The sequence below is a fragment of the Vombatus ursinus genome, unplaced genomic scaffold (genome assembly GCF_900497805.2).
Source record: "Vombatus ursinus unplaced genomic scaffold, bare-nosed wombat genome assembly UNPS02006779.1, whole genome shotgun sequence".
Classification (NCBI taxonomy): Eukaryota; Metazoa; Chordata; class Mammalia; order Diprotodontia; family Vombatidae; genus Vombatus; species Vombatus ursinus.
The window spans coordinates 7,688,110-7,707,680 of NW_020946557.1; the positions used below are offsets into that span (position 1 = coordinate 7,688,110).

General features: G+C 36.9%; 1 protein-coding gene across 2 annotated transcripts in view; it reads left to right on the forward strand.

The window, feature by feature from the left end:
* The window catches only part of DCBLD1 (discoidin, CUB and LCCL domain containing 1), a 102,844-nt gene that overhangs the window by 66,384 nt on the left and 16,889 nt on the right, over positions 1 to 19,571 (forward strand). For both annotated transcript variants that reach the window (XR_003567935.1, XM_027848683.1), the window contains exons 4-7: positions 978 to 1,029; positions 2,679 to 2,751; positions 6,456 to 6,589; positions 18,126 to 18,166. Coding sequence is in view for 1 of the 2 variants with exons in the window: in XM_027848683.1 (XP_027704484.1) it covers positions 978 to 1,029; positions 2,679 to 2,751; positions 6,456 to 6,589; positions 18,126 to 18,166 (300 nt within the window). In the remaining variant the exon portion in view is untranslated. The remainder of the gene's footprint in view (positions 1 to 977; positions 1,030 to 2,678; positions 2,752 to 6,455; positions 6,590 to 18,125; positions 18,167 to 19,571) is intronic.

Genomic DNA, 19,571 nt, shown 5'->3' on the forward strand with positions numbered 1-19,571 from the left:
CAGATGAATGATTTCAAGATACCTAGATAAGAAACACTTGCAAACTTGATAGAGGAAGAGAACTGGAAAACGGAGTATCCTGAAAATTGATTAAAGTTGTGTCTACATGTACAGAAAGTATTGCCATTGACTAGGCTCTGTAAAATGCTGAGGCCCTTCATTTGCTGAGTGCTAGTAATGCATACAAATATATAGAAAAGGTTTTTGGTATAGAGCTGGAAGGTACCTTAAAGATCATCTCATCTAGGGGTTCTTAACCTTTTTTTTTTGTATCATAGATCTCTTTGGCAGTTTGGTAAAACTTATGGACCCCTTGCATAAAATAAAATACATAGGATTAATAGAGGAAGCTAATTATGAAACACAATTACAGTATCAAAATTTTTTAACAGGTTCATTGGCCCCAGGTTAAGAACTTCTGATCTATCCTCTTATTTTACAGATGAGGAAACTGAGGCACAGAAACAGGAAGCATAGAAACTCCCGTCTTTTAGTTCTTTGTTGTTCGTTGCTTATATTTAACATCCTGTTGTTGTCCTGTACAGAATGCTCATACCTGCCACATCCTGTCACATTGAATCTAGAGCATTATTATCCCCAATATAGGATATTCTTCATGAGCCACAGCTGGCTTCTTAAATTGTTTCCCTGCTGTGTGGACAGAGCATGACCACTGTAGACATGTAGTGCATGTCAGTTTTTGTATTGAACCTAGATCCTGTATATTCCTAGGGGATCAAAGCTGAAAAGTCGTAATAAAGGGTAGGACAAAGGGAGAGGAAGGAAAAGTGGATGCATACTTCTTTGAGGAAGGGTTCCTTTGATTTGTTTTAAATGAAGAAAATTCAGATTAGTAGCTTGCATGCAAAAATTTTAAGAAATTTTGTCCTTTTTTATAGATTGTAAAAATGTTAAAGGCCTGTGAATCCTAACCACAGTTCAGTCAGCTAATTGAGACTCTCTTTTTCTTACGACAGATTTAATAACATGCTTGGATCGTGCTAACCGTTCTTCGAAGACTGAATACAGGTAAATATAAGTGCTTTCAAGTGTCCTCGGTTATGCCGCAGTCATGTGCCAGTGGGTGTTTGGTTATTCTTGAAATCATTCCAGGTGCTGTTGTAATGGTCTTTCCAAAACAGCATCACAGTAGCAAAAGTCACCCACTAACTGGAATAAAGTTATGGTACTGATGATAACCTTTGGTCTAGAAGTTGACCTGGAGAAGATTTCAAGTAGCCTTTACAATACTCCTTTATTCTTTCTATTTTTTTTTTGTGATTCCCCAGTCTGCAGTACAGCCTGTGTAGGCCTGCACACATTATTACTAGTACAAAGCTTGTAAATACTCTTGTGACCCTTCTGGCCCAATCTAGATGTGGCCTTTTTTTTTAGAAATCTAGTGCTAATGAATATTCTGGTCAGGAGGTGTTCATTTTACTTAAATGACATTTCTCAAAAGAAGGAACAGGTCCATGTGAGAGGGGTATGGTTGGACCATTGTACTGTTCTGGTAATTGATCCAAGCTATAACACAAGTGTAACGTGCCTAATGATATTAGAATGTTATGAAGGTCAGGGAAGGCAGGTAAGTGGGGTCAAAACCAGAGAACTGTTGATACGAACCTAATTCTCAGATATGATCTGCTGTGGCCAGGAACCTCTTACATATACTTCTTTCCTAGAAAGGAACTTTCCCTAAACACAGATAGACATAGGCCCATATGAGAATATAAAGAAGTGGCCAGAAGATGTGAAAGATTAATAAATGTAAGCCTCAGGTTCACATAGATTGTTTGTTTCTTGCATCTTTGTTTCCTGAGTTGGGACTGTGACAGTATTGGGTTAATGTTGAAGAATTATGAAGTTTGTTTCTTTAGCTAGTATCGTTGTATACATAGCACGGAGAAAGCCCTAAAGGAAACACCAGGAGAGGAACTACTATTTTGGTTATCTCTTTGGACTTGTGCCTGTTGTTTTAACATACCTAGTTGTTATCTGTCCCCAAAGTCTCAGTGCAGTTTTAAGCTGTTCAAGCATAAATTGCATTTGCATTAAAATGCAATTTTAAACTGCTAAAGCTTAAAACTACACAAACACTTTGGAAACATCCTGTATACTAAACAATTGTGACTTTAAAAACTAGCAAAAATGAAACAGCTTCCTAAAACTCTCAGAATATTTTGTTTTTCAAGAATTTCTGTTTCATAAGGCACACAATATTTCTTCATTTCATATCACTGAATAATATAATCTTAAAGGTGGAAGGGATATTGAAGCTTATCTAGTCAAGCCTCTTCATTTTATAGGTGGACAGCAAACGGAGACCCAGTAAGTGGAAGTCAAGCAGCTTTTGTCAAAAGTGGAACGAGAATCCGAGGCTCCCGCTGCCCTGACAACTATTATTTTAGCTGCATTGCAATGCCCCCATGTTCTGAAAAGTTGTGTAAAAGCAAATAGTTAATAAAATTGAATCATATTTTAAATACATTACGTGAGTTTGCTGTTTATAAAGGATTTGTAATGATGAATACTTAGATAAAGCAAAGAATACTTTTTCAAAAAATCATATCCTAATTTTTCTTTTGTGTAAATTCATGTTGTCCTAGATCATTTGCTTAAAACAAGATACATTTACAACCCCTCACCTTAACCAGCTCTATTTCCTTTCACGACAGCAAATTCTGTCCAGCTGGCTGCAGAGACGTAGCAGGCGATATCTCTGGGAATGTGGTAGACGGATACAGAGATGTAAGTAATCAAGGCAATATGAGAAGGTACTTAGAAAGAAAAAATGAATGGTTGGTATTGTTTGCTTAAGTTCAACAAAGGGAGAGTCAAACTGGATGTAAACCTTTGATGTCTGACTAATTATATACCTTTTTTCCCCCTAAATCTGGTTTATGAAAAAACCAAGCGTAACCTAAAATTAGTAATTTTGTTCAGTGTTTGCCTCCGTGTCTTTTTCTTTCAAAGAAATCTAGTTATAGGGGTATTGCCTATATTTGGAGATGATCCCTCTTTATACCAACATGCAAATTCTCTTATCTATACAAATGAGATGAGATCACAAGTATAAATAAGACTCTTTAGGTTTCTAATATCTTTACTGTTTGTAAAACTTATAAACAGAAATACTGGTAGTAAAATGGCAAAGAGAAACCTTTTTAACACAAAATAGCAAGATGATAATTAATTTTCCCTTTTAAATGACAGGTTATAGATTATTCAACCCACTACTTGATTTGTTTATGTTCCAGATTTTATATTATACATACACATATATTATATATGTGAGATATATATATATATATATATATATATATAAAACATGCACATGTTTATGTGTGTATATATTTGTGGTTCACTTATTTCAGTTGTGTCCAACTCTTTGTGACTCCATTTGGAATTTTGTTTTAATTTTGGCTAGGCAATGGGGTTAAGTGACTTGCCCTGGGTCACACAGCTAGTAAGTGTCAAGTGTCTGAGGCTGGATTTGAACTCAGGTCCTCCTGACTCCAGAGGCAGTACTCTATCCACTGCACCATCTAGCTGCCCCCATCTGGGATTTTCTTAGCAAGGATACTGGAATGGTTTGCCATTTCCTCTTCCAGTTCATTTTATAGATGAGGAAACCTAGGCAATCTGGGTTAAGTGACTTGCCTAAGGTCATCACACAGCTAGTAAGTGTCTGAGGCTGGATGTCCAGGCTCTGTATCCCCTATGCCACCTACCTACCTCTGTGTGTGTATTTATGCACATGCACTCGCGCACACACACACACACACACACATACATACACACAGCCCACAATATACTCAGTCATGAAAATTTTTCATAGAGCAGTAACCATTCTGTCCAAAAAACTAGTCATTTCCTTTCTTTTCATACCTTAAATTCCCACCCATTTACCCTATTTTTTTTTGTCCCTTAGTAACCCTCTTGTTATGCGTTCTTCCCAGAAAAAAAAAATATATCAGAGAATTCCTCTTCTAAAACATTTTGAATACAGTGTACATAAAAAGAGCCTTAGGGCTGTGCAAACATTTCTCATCCCAATTTACAATTTTATATGCCTGGAATCTGGTCTTTTTAAATGTTCAACATGAAGGCTTAACATAGCCTGGAGAGATACTGTGATTAAATCAAGAACCTTTTGAAGTGTTCCAAGTTCTAATAATAATATCATAGTTTTATAGACTGAGAACCAGAAAAGATCCTATGAAACCAGGGCCCAAAAAGGGCCCTGGGACTTTTCCAAGGTCACACAACTAATTAGGATGGATTCAAATTTAGGTCTTCCCGACTTCAAGTCCACACCCTGTCTACTTTGCCACATTTCTCTAGTGTTTTGTGGTTACTGAATATTTTATATACATTAGCTTAGTTAATCTCATAGTAGTATCAATCTTGTCATTACATTTTACTACAAACTTATTTTTCCTGAGAAGGTTTCTTGGTTTTATTTTGTTTTGCTTTGTTTTTAAAGAGATACTTCGATTATTGGATAATGGATTATTATTTCCTTTTTACATGCTTGTAAGTCCTATGACTAATCTGTGACATTTGGCAGCATTCTGTAGGTAGCTGGTATGTTTCAGACTTGTTTATTGTAGATAATGTCATTGGTTCCACTTGAAATTGACTAAGAAATTCTCTGGCTCTCCTGAGAAGCACCAAGTGCATGCTTGATCTGTGAAGTGATTAAATTAGAATTAAGGAAATCCACTAATTTCTGGTATAAGATAGTGGCTTCAAGAGCATGGTCTGTGTACTTGTTTCATGGTATTCTTAGTTCATTAAAAGTGAAAGTACTCCAAAGCCATAAAGCAACCCTAGAAAAGACCATAACGACCTATTGCTCTTCTAAAAGAAGCTGAAGAAGTTGTGTGTGGGAATGTACTCTTTCCAAAAAATAAAATTCTAATGATGTCATTTTTTTGTTGTTGAAATGCTCTCTCTCTTCTGTGAGAACCAGAAGAAGCACCATTTTCAGAAGCTTTTCTTTTATGGAAAGTTTTTTTTTTTTTGGAGAGCACTGGAAGCTTTCTGGAAGGATAGACTATGAAATGGGCTAATGACTCAGTACATTAACTTACCTGTTACAAGTTACCATCAAAACTCTTACAACACAGTCCTTTACACTAATGTTTTTCATGAAATGGAAGATGGTTGGTCTCTCTTTAGTAACTGCTGAATGTTTCAGCAACCTCTTGAAAGTAGGTACAGGGGCAGCTAGGTGGTGCAGTGGATAGAGCACCAGCCCTGGACTCAGGACGACCTGAGTTCAAATCCAGCCTCAGACACAAAACACTCACTAGCTGTGTGACCCTGGGCAAGTCACTTAACCCCATTGCCTAAGCAAAAAAAAAAAAAAAAAAGGAGGTACAGTTTATTTGCCCAGAACGTGGAGTAACTACATACATTGGCAGAGTTCAACATGTACCATACCCAAGTGCTAACTGAATGCTTGTTAATGTCCAGCACCTGCTGAGATCAGTGACACTCTCAGCTAGAATTCCTGGAGCCAAGAATGTTTCCAAGTCTATGAAAAAAGGCTTTCTTCAGGACTGAGCCTGGTATAGGGTTCAGTATAGGTCAGTCTCAGATTAAGTTTCTGGGAAGTCAGGCTGGTTTCAAGGGATAGCCTGATAAACTAGGCTTTGCAGTGTAAGATGCTATGCTTTCATTCTTTCCTGTTGTTGTTAAATGTTATTTTTTTAATTAAGAAAAACCAATTTCCATTCCCTCCCACCCATCCCTTCATGGTGAAAAAAGAAAAGAAAAATACACCCCTTGTAATAAATATAGTCAAACAAAATCAAATTTCCACATTGGGTGTGTTGAAAAAATATGTATCTCATTCTGCACCCAGAGGCCATCAGCTCTCTGTCCAGAGGTATGAATGGCATGCTTCCGCAGCAGTCCGCTGGAATCATGGTTAGACATTGTGTTACATTGATACATCACCTTTAATATTATATAATATCAGTGGGACTTTAGTGATAGCCTAATCCAACCTCTTCCATTTATAGATGAGCAAACTAGGGCCCAGAGAGGTTAAGAGACTCTGTACATTACGTTAGTAGCAAAGCCAGGTTTCATGAACCCACAGGTTACTTGTTCTTTCCATTATACTACAGGACCTTTTGGGGATTCAGGGTGTCTGTGAGCTTCACCTGGTTCTCTGTTCTGTTTGGCTGGCTACAGGCACTATGTCTGATGTGTTGCTAAAAGTTCCGTTTTATTAAAAAGTAAAACTCTAGGTAGTGAGACACAGTAATCTTACTACTTACTACTTTCCAGACACTTACTACTAATAGATCTACGGTAAGAATCCAAATGTAAGATAAAGCAAAAAAAATGGAAATCCTACTTGTGAGCAGGTTGGTACCTTATTTTTAATCTCCTGAATGTTTTACTATAATCATGGTATTATTTCTTCTGTATTTCAGACCTCCTTATTATGCAAAGCAGCAGTGCACGCAGGAGTGATTGCAGATGAACTCGGGGGCCAGATCAGTGTGCTTCAGTCAAAAGGGATCAGCCGATATGAAGGAATCCTGGCCAATGGTATCTTCTCCAAGGAGTGAGTGTCACCACTCTGCTTCCCACCCCCCCACAGAAGTTAACACTAAAGGCATAATTAGCCAGCTCCCATCAGAGAGAGAAGAAAGAATATGATACTTACTGTTTATCATTTGAGGGGAAATATGTGTGTGCTCATAAGAGTTCTGAAGATTTCCCTATGGAAGATAAATGTGACTGCAAAAGGACTCTTTGGCAGTGTTGACATTTAAATTAAGGTGGTATAGGTGACTCCCCCTCCCTTCTTCAGAGGCATTAGAAATTTTCCTAATCTCAGGTACTTCAATGAGAGAGAATGAAACCTTGTTCTATTTCTGGTTTTACATTATTGGCAAATTATTAGTTATCCCAGAATGTACAGAAGGTGTTGAAGCAGAAAGTCTGTTAAAATATACCTTTTATTTTTTTAATTAAAATTTTTTTGTTAAATTTTAAGTTTTGAACTGTCTCCCTCCCTTCCTAGCCTGCTCTAGAGAAGGCCACCTTTGACACAGATATATAAATATATGTAAAACCATACTATGCATACTTCTATTTATCAGTTCTTTCTCTGGAGGTGGATAGCAGCTTCCTTCATAGGTCCTTTGTAATTGATTTGAATATTTATAATACTCAGAATAACTTGGTCATTCATGTTTGTCCTTTGAACGATATTGCTATTGCTATATACATGCTTTTTACTTCTAAGCTCTGCCAAAGACAACTGGATATGGATGTATATAATTCTATATGTGTATGTATATGCATATATATGCATACACACATACATTATGTATAATGTGTGTGTGGTGAAGAACATATAGATTTGTCACAGTAAGCATCTCGAGGGTTTGCTTGCTTGTTTTTTGTCTTTGTATCCCAATACCTAGCTCAGTGCTTGGCATATAACAGTCACTTAATAAATGATTACTGTATTGAGCTGACAACAGTGTATAATCTGAGAAAGACTTTTCTGGAAATGAGGAGAGTTAGATTCTAGAGACAACTGGTCTTGTAATCTAGTTCTTCACAAATGAGTATAAATAATTCCATGTAGGTTTGTCCATCATTGATCGGCATTTAGAGATCTACCAAATATATGACATGCAGTAAGATCATAAGGTCATAAATTTAGAGTTGTAGGTGGCACAGTGGATAGAGCACCAGGCCTTGAGTCAGGAAGACTCATCTTTCTGAGTTTAAATCTGGCTTCAGACACTTACTAGCTGTGTGACCCTGGGCAAGTCACCTAACCCTGTTTGCCTTAATCTCCTCATCTGTAAAATGAGCTAGAGAAGGAAATGGCAAACCACTACAGTATCTTTGCCAAGAAAACCCATATGGGGTCATAAAGAGTCTGAAATGACTGACCAACAACAGAAACATTAAAGGTTTTCTAATCTAACTCCCTTACTTTTTAAATGAAGAAACTGAAATCTGGAGACTGTCCAAGGTAGTGAGTGACAATTTGAACTGTCTGTCTCCCAGGCCTGGAGTTCTCTCCTCATCTCTATCTCCTGGTTTTCCTGACTTCCTTTAGGTCCCAGCTAAAATTTCAGCTTCTGCAAGAAGCTTTTCAGAATCCTCATTAATGCTGGTGCATTCCCTCTAAGATCATCCCCAGTTTATCCCATCGATTGTCTTGTTTGAACATAGTTAGAAACAGAGACTATCACTTCCTATCTATTCCCCAGCCTTTATGATCTTAACATCCTTTCCATTTGGCATTTAGGATTTTCTTTAACCCCAAAGGCTCAAAAAGATTATGGACTTTTCACATTAACTCTATTGGAGGCACATTAACCTAACATCCTTTCATTTCTTCAGATCTTAAGCTGTGTGCTTTAAAGCCTAAAATCTATCCTGAAACGAAACATTTCATAGGTAGATAGATATGTAGATGTGGTCATGAGACAATTTATGGTGATTTGGTACATTAAGGCTTCATGTCATTTTATGATTTGTAGTAAAATTATCCTCATCAAATGCTGTTGCTTGTGTGCAGTGAGCCTTTAAATGTCAGGTGTGACCTTGACCTTCCTGGGTCTATTTAGTTTTATATGGTCCCTTAGTATCAGGCTGCAGTTGTCATGATCCATATACAGACTTGTGTACATTAACATAGTATCCAAGGAAGTTAGAATGAATTATGGTATAAATTTGTTAGATGTTGCTAATACCAATCTGAATAAAAGAACATTGCTTTTTTTAAAAAATTAAATCTAGTTAACTGGGGAGCTACCTTTTTATATTCATATGTGTATGAATGTTCTCCCTATATAAAGACATTGCCTTCTTAATAATTTTTCTTTTTTATTATTTTGAACCTGATAAACATGAACATTTTCTTATACCCTACAAGGAACAGAAAAAAAAGAATGCTACCATGAATTTCTATGACATATAGCTTGATTAAAAAAAGAATAGATATTAGATTTAACTCAGTAATTCCAACAATGTCCTACTTGTCTCTGTCCCTTTCTGAATTTTCTTCTGCTGTCTTCTGTGTATTCTTTTTAATGTTTCATGCTGTTCAGTGCAGTGGATAGAGCCCTGGGCTTGAAATCAGGAAGACTCATCTTCATGAGATCAAACCCAGCCTCAGATACTTATTAGAAATGAACTGGAGAAGGAAATGGCAAATCACTCCAGTATCTCTGCCAAGAAAACCCCAACGGGGTTCCAAAGAGTCAGACACAACCGAACAATTCTTCTTCTTTTTTGTTGTATTACTATCATTCCTCCCTCTATTCCCCTCTCCCATGCCCTTCCTCCCCCTGACAAAAACCTTCTCTTGTAACAAATAGTCAAGCAAAACAAATCTATTTCTTTGTTGGGTCTGGGGAAAACCAATGTAAATGTATAACTGGCATATTTTAGTCCCTAAAGTAAAGACCCTGCATTTGGCTGGAAGCAAGTTCATCCTCGGTCAACTCACTTCCTTAATTTAAGGAGACAAGAATAGACTCAGGAAGAGGGAATACATCCTGGAGGTGCTGCATCAGCCCAATAGAGAAGAAAATAGAAAAGAAAACCTTGTTTTCTTATATTAGGCTATTTGTATTATTCCAGGACGCTTCTTAGCCTAGCCACTCTTTTTAAAACAATCAGGGGTGATTCATACTTGTAAACAACAGTCCCATAACTTTCCCAAAAGTGTTTGTACTTTCAGGGGCAGCTAGGTGCTGCAGTGGAGAGAGCACTGGCCCTGGATTCAGGTTAAGTCACTTAACCCCATTGCCTAGCTGAAAAAAAAATACTTGTACTTTCAAAAGAGTTTTTGTTGTTGTTCAGTCAGGTCTGACTCTTTGAGACCCCATTTGGGATTTTCTTGGCAAATATACTGGAATGGTTTGCCATTTCCTTCTCCAGCTTCAGGAAGATGAGTCTTCTTGACTCCAGTCCCAGTACTCTATCCACTACCTAGCTTTCCCCTTTAAAAAGAGTGTGCATCCTTATTAACTCAAATTGGCAGAATTTCAGGCATTGTGATAAAGAGAAGTGAAAAAAAATGCAGGCAATATGGGAGAAGACAGTTGGGGTCCCTGGCTGGGGATGGAACTGGGGGGAGTATCACAATACAAGTAAGCTATGCCCACTAGTGAGTCTGTTTCCTAGGTTCAGCTTCTCTAAGCCACTCCTGTTTTTCATAGCTTCTTCCCTTTTCTTTTTTTGCAAAGTAGCATAATGAAAAAAGGGTTGGACTTGGGGGCCTAAGGGCCAAAATTGGTTTCTCACCTTTCTATTTACTAACTGTGTGACACTGGACAACCTTATGAGCTTCTTTGAACCCAGGATTTCCTCTTTTCAGATTGATGATCTACTTCACAGGGCTATCATGCGAATCAAAATTAATAATGCACATAAAACATTTTGCAACCATACAAATACAAGCTATTATTTGTTATTATTATTATTTAGTGGCTAAGTGGTGTGATGCTGGAAGCCCAGATCTTCTGGCTCTAAGTCTAAAAAACATGTGTGTGTGTGTGTGTGTGTGTGTGTGTGTGTGTTTTGCTTTTTAAAAATATACTACCAGCACAATATATTAGACCACAGTGTAAGTTTCCTACTTTACATTTATTTAGGTTTTTAAACGGTTTATTAAGCAAATGTATCCTTCCAGAATTTTTTTTATTAGCCATGAGGCATAAATCATCACCTTTAATCAATTCCCCAAACCTATTTTCTACCAATTCAGAAAGAAGCAATAGGTAATATTTCCCAAACTCCCACTATTCCCAATAGAATTGTAAGAAACCAGTCCTCCTTAAACCAAAAATCAAAAGACAAGCTTACACAATTAATCTTGGCCCTGGACTTTGTTTAACTTTCTGATTTCTTTTTACAATGAAATCTCTTGCCCCAGACATTGCTGATTAATAAAAGTTTGGGATGGGCCAAGAGCCTCTTGGCACAATTCTACACAAAGAGAACATTTCCACTGAAGAGTACTTCAAATCTTAAATACTTTTGAAGAACATTTTGTTGCAATCTATTCCCCTGGAGTAGGAGGAAGAGGGCAGAATACAGACCAGGAAGGAAGTTCATAAGGATAAGGGACAGGGATTCATTATTTGTGGGAACTATCAGAGAAAACAGAAAAGAGTGGGGATCTGAGGACACTGCAAGAACAAAGAAATACTGGGTTCACGAAGAAAAGAAATATAAGAACAACCCCAAATGATTCCCCAGGAAATTTACTTAGATAGTGCTCTTGAATGTTTTTAAAAAGAAAACCAAACATGTTATCTAACCAAAGCCAGAATGGAATTAAGGAAACTGGCACTCTATCCAAATTGCTCTTTATTGAATGTGTTATAGAAGGCCAGCCACGTGACAAAAGAAAATGCCTACCAATAGACTTTCACACCATTGGGTCATTCTTGGAATACAATTTATTTTGACATAGCTGAGTAATTATACTCAGCTTTTGGTATGACTCACATAAGTATAACTAGCTTGATAAACCTTATAAACAAATACAGCTGGGTAGCACAGGGCATAGAGCCCAGGACTTGGCTTCAGAAAAACCTGAATTCTAATTCTACTTTAGGTACCGCAGAATGATGAAGATCATACATCTTGAGTAAGTTACTTAACTTTCATCATCCTGAGTGTCGTCTTCTGTAAAATGAAGATTATAATAGCACTTAAATACTAGGGTTGTGAGGATCATATGAAATATAATTTATATTAGCACTTTGTAAACCTTATGTAAATGTAAATGCTATATAAATGCTAGTTATTATTATTAATAGATAACCCATACTAATTGATAAATGTCAAGAAGCTTCTCTTCAGGAAATCTCATGTATTTTCTCCAGTTAGCAGATCTATGAGTTTTATCTGATCCTATTCTGATATATTTCCAAACACTTCCATCATTATCTTACTTATGGTTTCCCTCAGTGATCACAATCCATATAAAAGTAAGTTCTCTTATACCCTGGAAATATAACTGCTCCCAAATGCAAGTCTCTTTCAGACTTTTGCAGAAACATCCTCACATTCTATTTTTTATTAAAGAAGTAACCTTTGCCATTTGGATTTTTGTGTAGTAGTAATAATAATAGGTTACATTAGTATTGGGTTTTTGTCTGCAGAGGGGTGGCAGATGGGAGGTGTTGATTGGTGGAGGAAGTCAGAGTAGGAGCTCTCTATGCCCGTCACAGATCAACAACCAGTATGTAACTTAAGATCATAGAGGTGTGGGCTTGGGGTAAGTAGATGAATGGTTAATTAATATCCTGCTAATATGAGAGGTAGCATAGGACAGTGGAAAGAGTGTTGAATATGGAATAACAAGATCTGATTTTGAATTCTGCTTCTGCCACATACCTATATGTGTGACCTTAGGCAAGGTACTTAACAACTCTTGTCCTCAGTTTCCTCATCTGCAAAATGATGGGATTAGACTTAATGATCTCTAAGGACCCTTCTAGCTCTAGATTTATGAGCCTGTGTTCAACAGGCAGGACTTGAACCCAGGTCTTCCCAACACCAAGACTGGTCCTCTATCCCCTACGCCACAATGCCTCTCCCATATAGTGTTGAATAGTTTATAAATGTTTCCATAGGCTATTTCATTTGCTCTTTATAGCCACTGTCTGAGGGGTGGGTAGTACAAGAATTATTATCTCCATTTTCCAGATAGAGATGCAGAGACCCAGAAATCTGGCCCAGGGTCAAATAGTTGATTATATAGCAGAACGGCAGCCAGTGTCTGGGTCTGAGGTTTTTTGGCTTTTTTGTTTTTGCTTTTTTCCTCTCCACCTTCATGCCTCTCACCCCAAATTCCAGAAATGCTGCATATAGTAATACTATTAGTCATTATTTCCTGAAGCTCCCAGAATGTATCTCTAATGAGTATAGGATAAAGGGCTTTCTCAATTTTGGGAGGGGGGGACAAGTAACAGACAGATTAAAGCTACTTGCTCAAGATTACAGATTGTAGCAGAGTTGGAAGGAGAATCCAGGTAGTTTGATGCCAAGTCCCATACTCTTTATTGTAACCTATACCACAGCTAGGCAGAAGAGAGCTGCCAGCATTAGCAAATGGAATGCAAACTTAGTGTGTCTAAAACTGTATTCACTCTATTTTCCCCTAAACCTTCCCTTCTTCTAAACTTCCTTGTTTCTTTTGAAGGAACCACCATCCCTCTAGCATTTCTGGTTTATAGTCTTGGCATTATCATCAACTCCTTACTCTCCTTCTGCCTGCATACCCAATCAATTGTCAAATCTTCCCATGTCTACATTCATAACCTCCTTCTCATTGGACCTCTTCTTCTCACTCACGCAGGCCCTTATCATCTCTCACCTAAATTATTGCAATACTCTCCTACTTGGTCTTCCTGCCTCAAGCCTCACCACTCTAGTCCATTATATACCTTTCTGCCAAAGTAATTTTCCTCAAGAGCAGATCTGATCATGTAATATCTACTCAACCAACTCTAATGGCTTTCTGTTGCCACTAGAATAAAATACAAACACCTCTGTTTAGATTTCAAAGTGTTACACAACCTCACCTTTCCAGTCCCATTGGACCTTACTTCTCTTCTTACGCTTAGCGACCTAGCCACACTGGACTTTTCTCTATTCTTCACTCATGACACTCCACACCCAGTGTTTGTTCCTTTGCATTGGCCATCTCCCATGGCTGGAATGCACTCCTAACTCCACCTGTGACTCACAGAGTCTCTCACTCCCTTTAAGATGTAGACAGAATTTTCTACATGATGCTTTTACCGATTCCCTGCCAAGTTCTAGTGCTCTCCCTCCCCTTGTAATTTATATTTAACTACTTTGTGTGTGTGTACATATATATGCATCTATATGCTTATAGGTAGATGTACTAAGCATTTATTCACTTTTTATTTGTGTTCCATGCATTTTTATATGTACTTGTTTTCTCTGAACTCCATTGGAATGTAAATTCATTGAGAGTAGAGATTACTTCATTTGTTATACTTGTATTCCTCATGTCTAGCACAGTACCCAGTGCATAGTAGGTGCTTAATAAATACTTATTATTTGATTAATTGATTCTGGTATTGCAGATTTGGGTTGGGGGTGGTTGAATTAGCGCTGACAGTTTGTCTTGTTTATAACTGGTTAATAGAATCAATCTTTCCAGAGCAGACAGAGGTATAGTAAAGAAAGTGCTTCTTATTAGGCAACATACAATCATTCAAGAGATAATTATGAAATGTATGGATTTTTTAAGCCCTGCTTCATATCCTTTTTGGCCCTTTCACAACTTCTAGAACCTGTTCCAGAGATTGGACTGGGGAAATAAAAGATGAAATTCACATTTATAAAGATAACTGCTTTAAAAGATTTAATGAGACATGCTGAAACTACTGACCAAAATGAAATTTATTTAGATTAGGTAGAGATTTGAGTTTTCCCCCGTTCTTGTCCTCTATTGCTATGAATAGTTGAAAGAGAAACATATTCAAATTTTTAATTGTTATCATTAGATACTAGAGTTTGAGATGGAAGGGAACTTGGAGATTCTCTAGCCTGCCTGAATCAGGAATCCTTTCTACAAAATCAACAACAAGTGGTCATCCATTGACGGGAAACTTACTGCCTCATAGGATGGCCTGGTCTTTTGGACTTGCATTATTCAAAGTGTTAGGAAGTGGAGTAAAAATCTGCCTTCCAGTAGCTAGTAGCTTCTACCTTATTGGTCTTAGTTCTTTCCTCTGAGGAAAACAGAGTAAATCTAGCCTTTCTTCCATGAGTCAATCCTCATAATATTTAAAGCCAGTTAGCATGCTTTTCCTGAGGATACTCTTTTCCAAGTTAAATATCCCAAACTTAGATAATTTCCTTGGAAGAAGAGGCAACGTAATCTAATGTTGAAAAAAAATTCCCTACTTAAAATACAGTATTGTGCATACAGCACTTACTCAATTTTATTGTTAAAAATGTCTCTGAATGCCCAATGTAATAACATTTCCCTTGACTAATATTCATTGAAAAAAAAAAATTGAGCTTCTACTACTTAGCATAGGGCCTGGCACATAAAAAGTGCTTAGTAGATGCTTGTTGATTGATTGAGTGATACAACAGACAGCTAATGGAAAGTTGGGGAAGGACACCAAAAAAAAAAAATGACATCTTCAGGACTTTACAGTACATTTGGGAAGACAGTATGTATATTCAGAGAACTACAATACAAACACAAACTACAGTACAAAACATGATAAATAGCATATTAAGCTAAGTCGACAAGCATTGTATATTAGTGATATAGACAATAATTGTAGTAGGACTTCAGAGGACAGAGAAATCTCTTATGCCTGGAAGAATCAGGAAATGTTGATGGAGGAAGTAATATTTGAACTTAGCCTGTTGGAAGGATAGAATTTGGAAAGCTTGAGTTTGGCAAAGAAAGGTTGAATGTGTGGACAGCAATGTAAGTGATCAATCATTTGGTAAGCATTGATTAAGTACCTACTAAATCCTCGGCACTGTGCAAAGTGCCATGCTACAAAAACAAAAGTGGAAAAGCCCCTGCTCTCTAGGGACTTACATTCTAATTGGAACATATTTAAGTATATGCAGAATGAATATGAGGTAGTGTTGGAAAGAAGGGCACTAGTAGCTGGGGAACACTGCAAAAGCTTCATATAGAATGTGGTGCTTAAACTGAGTTTTGAAGGATGAAGGGGATTCTAAAAGCCAGAGGCAGGGAGGGGAGGTCATTGCAGGCATGGGGGATAGCTGGAGCAAAGACAGAAATGGAAGATGGAGTGTTGTAGGTAAGGTAGGTAAGTCTTGAGCCAAGAAAAGGCAGTGTGTATTTGGCATCTGTAAGTAGAACAGGTTGACAAGCAGCAGATTTACATAGAAAATTAGCAAGAAATAAGGCTAGAAATTTTGGCTGAGGCCAAATTTTGGAAAGTGTTTAATTCACAGCTGAGTCATCAATCTTTAGACTTTATAGTCCATAGGAAGCCTCTAAAGATTTGTTTGTTTGTTTTTTGTTTTGTTTTGTTTTGTTTGCTTTGTAGGAAGGCAACTGGGGATGAGTGACTTGCCCAGGGTCACACAGCTAAAGGTTTTTGAGCAAGGAACTGATACAGTGAAAGGGGTGTTTTAGGATAATTAGTTTGGCAGTACCAATTCACCTTGTGAATTGGAACAAGAAAGATGAGGTAGGAAAATGAATTGGGGTCTTAGAATAATGAATGAATGACTAATAGAATGTTTATTAAGCACTATGTACAAAGCAATGTGTTAATTAAACACTAGGGATAAGGATAGAAAAGTAAGACAGTCCCTGTTCTCAAGAAGCTGTTGTAATAGGGAAGGTAACACAAGGAAGGTTTCAACTATGAGTCAGATAGAAATATCTCATGATCCTTAGGGCACAAAGTTGTCCAAGTATGATATTAAATGGATCTGAACTATAGATGGACGCAATAGATTGTGTAAGAGATGAATTGATGAGATTTGGTAAGCAATGACAAAGGAGTTTTCTCTTCTGTAATATCAAACAACAACATTTAGTAAGCATCTTTCTTAAACCAGGCATAAAGCTAGGCACTGGAGATACAGATAAAAAAAATGAGACAATCCTTACTCTCAAGAAACTGACATTCTATTGGGGAAAATATGTGCACAGATAAGTAAATATAAATATATAATATAATTACATATACACACAGTATTTTTCTAAGGGAGAGGATCATAATAACTGAGGGGATCAAAATAGGCTTCCTATAGATGATTAACACCTAAACTGGGCTTTGAAGGAAGCTAGAGATTCTTAGAGATAAAGTGAGGAGAAAGTGAATTCCAGGCATGGGAACAGGCTATACAAAGGCATGCAGACATGAATGCAGGTTGCTTCCTGTTTGATTATCTTAATTTTTTCACTAAAGTAGAATGAAAAATCATGTACCAAGAATGCAAGAGTGAGGCAGGGTACCAGGCCTTAAGGCAGAGTTTCTTAATCTTTTTGTCTTTGACCCCTTTGGTAGTCTGATGAAGCCTATAGACCTTTTCTCAGGATTATGTTTTTAAATGTAGAAAATAAAATACATAGTATTCAAAAGAAGCTAATTATATTGAAATACAGTCATCAAAATATTTTGTTTTATTTTGTTTTGTTTGTTTTTTAGTACTCAGATTACAGGGTGATAATTGCTGCCTTAAGGAGAAAGTTTGATGTAGCCTTTGTGAAAGCAAAGTGGCATATAAGGCATATAATAAGTCCAGAGATTGAGTTGAGCCAGAAATGAAGTGAGCATAGCTGGGATCCCTCATGAGACAGAGGAAGTCCAGGAACCAATAACAGAAAGGAAAGTAGATGTTAGGGTTGAGTGGCAATGACTGTGGTACATTGGTTGGGTCTCTAGAGTAAAATTTCATGGCTAAGAGCACCCTTTGAATCTGCAAGAGAAAGTTTGCACAACAATGAAAATATATTATAGTTGGTAAAGGTTAGTAAGAATTTTTTGTTCTGTTAATGAAATTTTAATGTTGAGAATGAATGGAAAACTGAGATCACTATGTAAGGAAAAACACTCTTTTTCAGTAATAGTATTGCTTTCTAAAGCCTCTCAGTAAGTAAGCATTTATTATGCTTCCACTACATGTCAGGTACTGTTCAAGCACTAAAGATTCATAGAAAGGCAAAGAAATTGTACCTGCTTTCAAGGAGTTCTCAGTCTAATTTGGAAGACAACATGCAAAAAATTGTATACAAACAAGATAAATACAGGATAAATTGGAGATAATTGACAGAGTAAAGGCACTACTATTAAGGGAGATCTGGAAAAGCTTCTTGCAGAAGGCAGGATTTTAACTGGGACTTGAACAAAGCTTGGGAGGACAGGAGACAGAGATGAAGAAGAAAATTCAATGAAAATTCTCAGAGTGAAGGATGGTATGTCTTGTGTACATGTCATTTCATGGCCCATGTATATCCTTTAACATCTATGTGCAGTGTGAGTGTCTACATTATATAAGGTATACCTTCTTATTTTGCCCTTGGAGAAACTCATCTAACAATAAGTACTCTTTCTTTTTTTCCTCAGTGGTTCTCTGTCACATAAGCGATTTATGTTTTCATCCAATGGTAAGAAATATTGAAATAACGTTTTGGAGATTATGAATGTTTACAGTTCCCCATTAGTTACTATGCCATGCTTTCTCCACCTTTTGTAATCAAATATTCTATGAAATATTAGATGCTGAACAGAGCTAAGTAACATACATACTCATTTTATGATGCTTAGAAGAGAAAATTGGGGAAATAATTATAAAAGAAAAAAACTTATTAATAACCCATGAGAAGCACTATGATATAGTAGATAGTTTCTCTACTTTAAACCAAATACAACAAAGCTGTTTCTGTTCCCCATCCTCCTCCTTCTCCCCCCCCCCAGTGAAATGAGAAATGATAAACCTGTTCTGAGGTTAGTGGAATTCTTATCCTACCAAACTTTAGCTGGTGAAGAAGGTAAAGATAGTCTCAACATCACCATTTAATTTTCACAAGTAGCTTGATTGCCTTGTGGGTAAAGTGTTGGATATAGAGGTTCCAAACCTGCTTCAGACACTTTCTGACTGTGTGACCTTGGGCAAATTATTTAAATGGTCTCAGCCTGTTTCCTCATCTGTAAAATGGAGATAATAATAACGCCTTTCTCACAAGGTTATTGTGAGGATCAATTGAGATAATACATTAAAGCACTTTGCAAACCTTAAAATACTATATAAATATTAGCTATTATTATTAGTTATTTTGAGTAAATTTAATTAACTTGTTACTTCAATACTTTAATGGATCTCTGATTTCATCAATGTGAATATTCTCTAACAGTGTAGTTCTCAACCTATTGACACCTTCTCATCCTTAGCTATTCCTGCCCATTTCCTCCAATTAATCATCAAAAATGGGAACCCACTCAATGAAGAGGCCTTCCTCTAATATTGTTGACAATATGTTGATATCATTGGAACACACCAGATGTCCATTGGGTCTTCTTCTCTATATATATATAACTGGTATACCTTATTTTCCAATTGCACATCTTTCTGATGGCATCTTTTGTACCATTTATCTTGCCCAGTTACTGGTTAGTAATGTTACAGCCTCTCTTTCTTGCTCATTATGCACCTCTCTTTTGAGTGACCTTCTGCTTTAATTCTCAGAGTTTCCATGACTTACTGCCATACAGTGTCCCCAGAAGAATATTGGCCTTTAGAAGATGGGTCTTTGTATCAGGATGAAGCGTGGGGTCATTGAAGAGACTACTTAATTTCCCAAAGCCAATCTAACTCACTCTTCTTAATTAACATGATTATGCAAATATGAGACCTTGGTCAAACACTTGTTATGCCTCTCTTCCCCATAGGAGCATATCAGGTTCTGATTTGATATTCTCATAAAAAGTTTCTCTAGCATAGTTCCGTAGATAGATAGATAGATAGATAGATAGATAGATAGATAGATAGATAGATAGATAGATAGATAGATA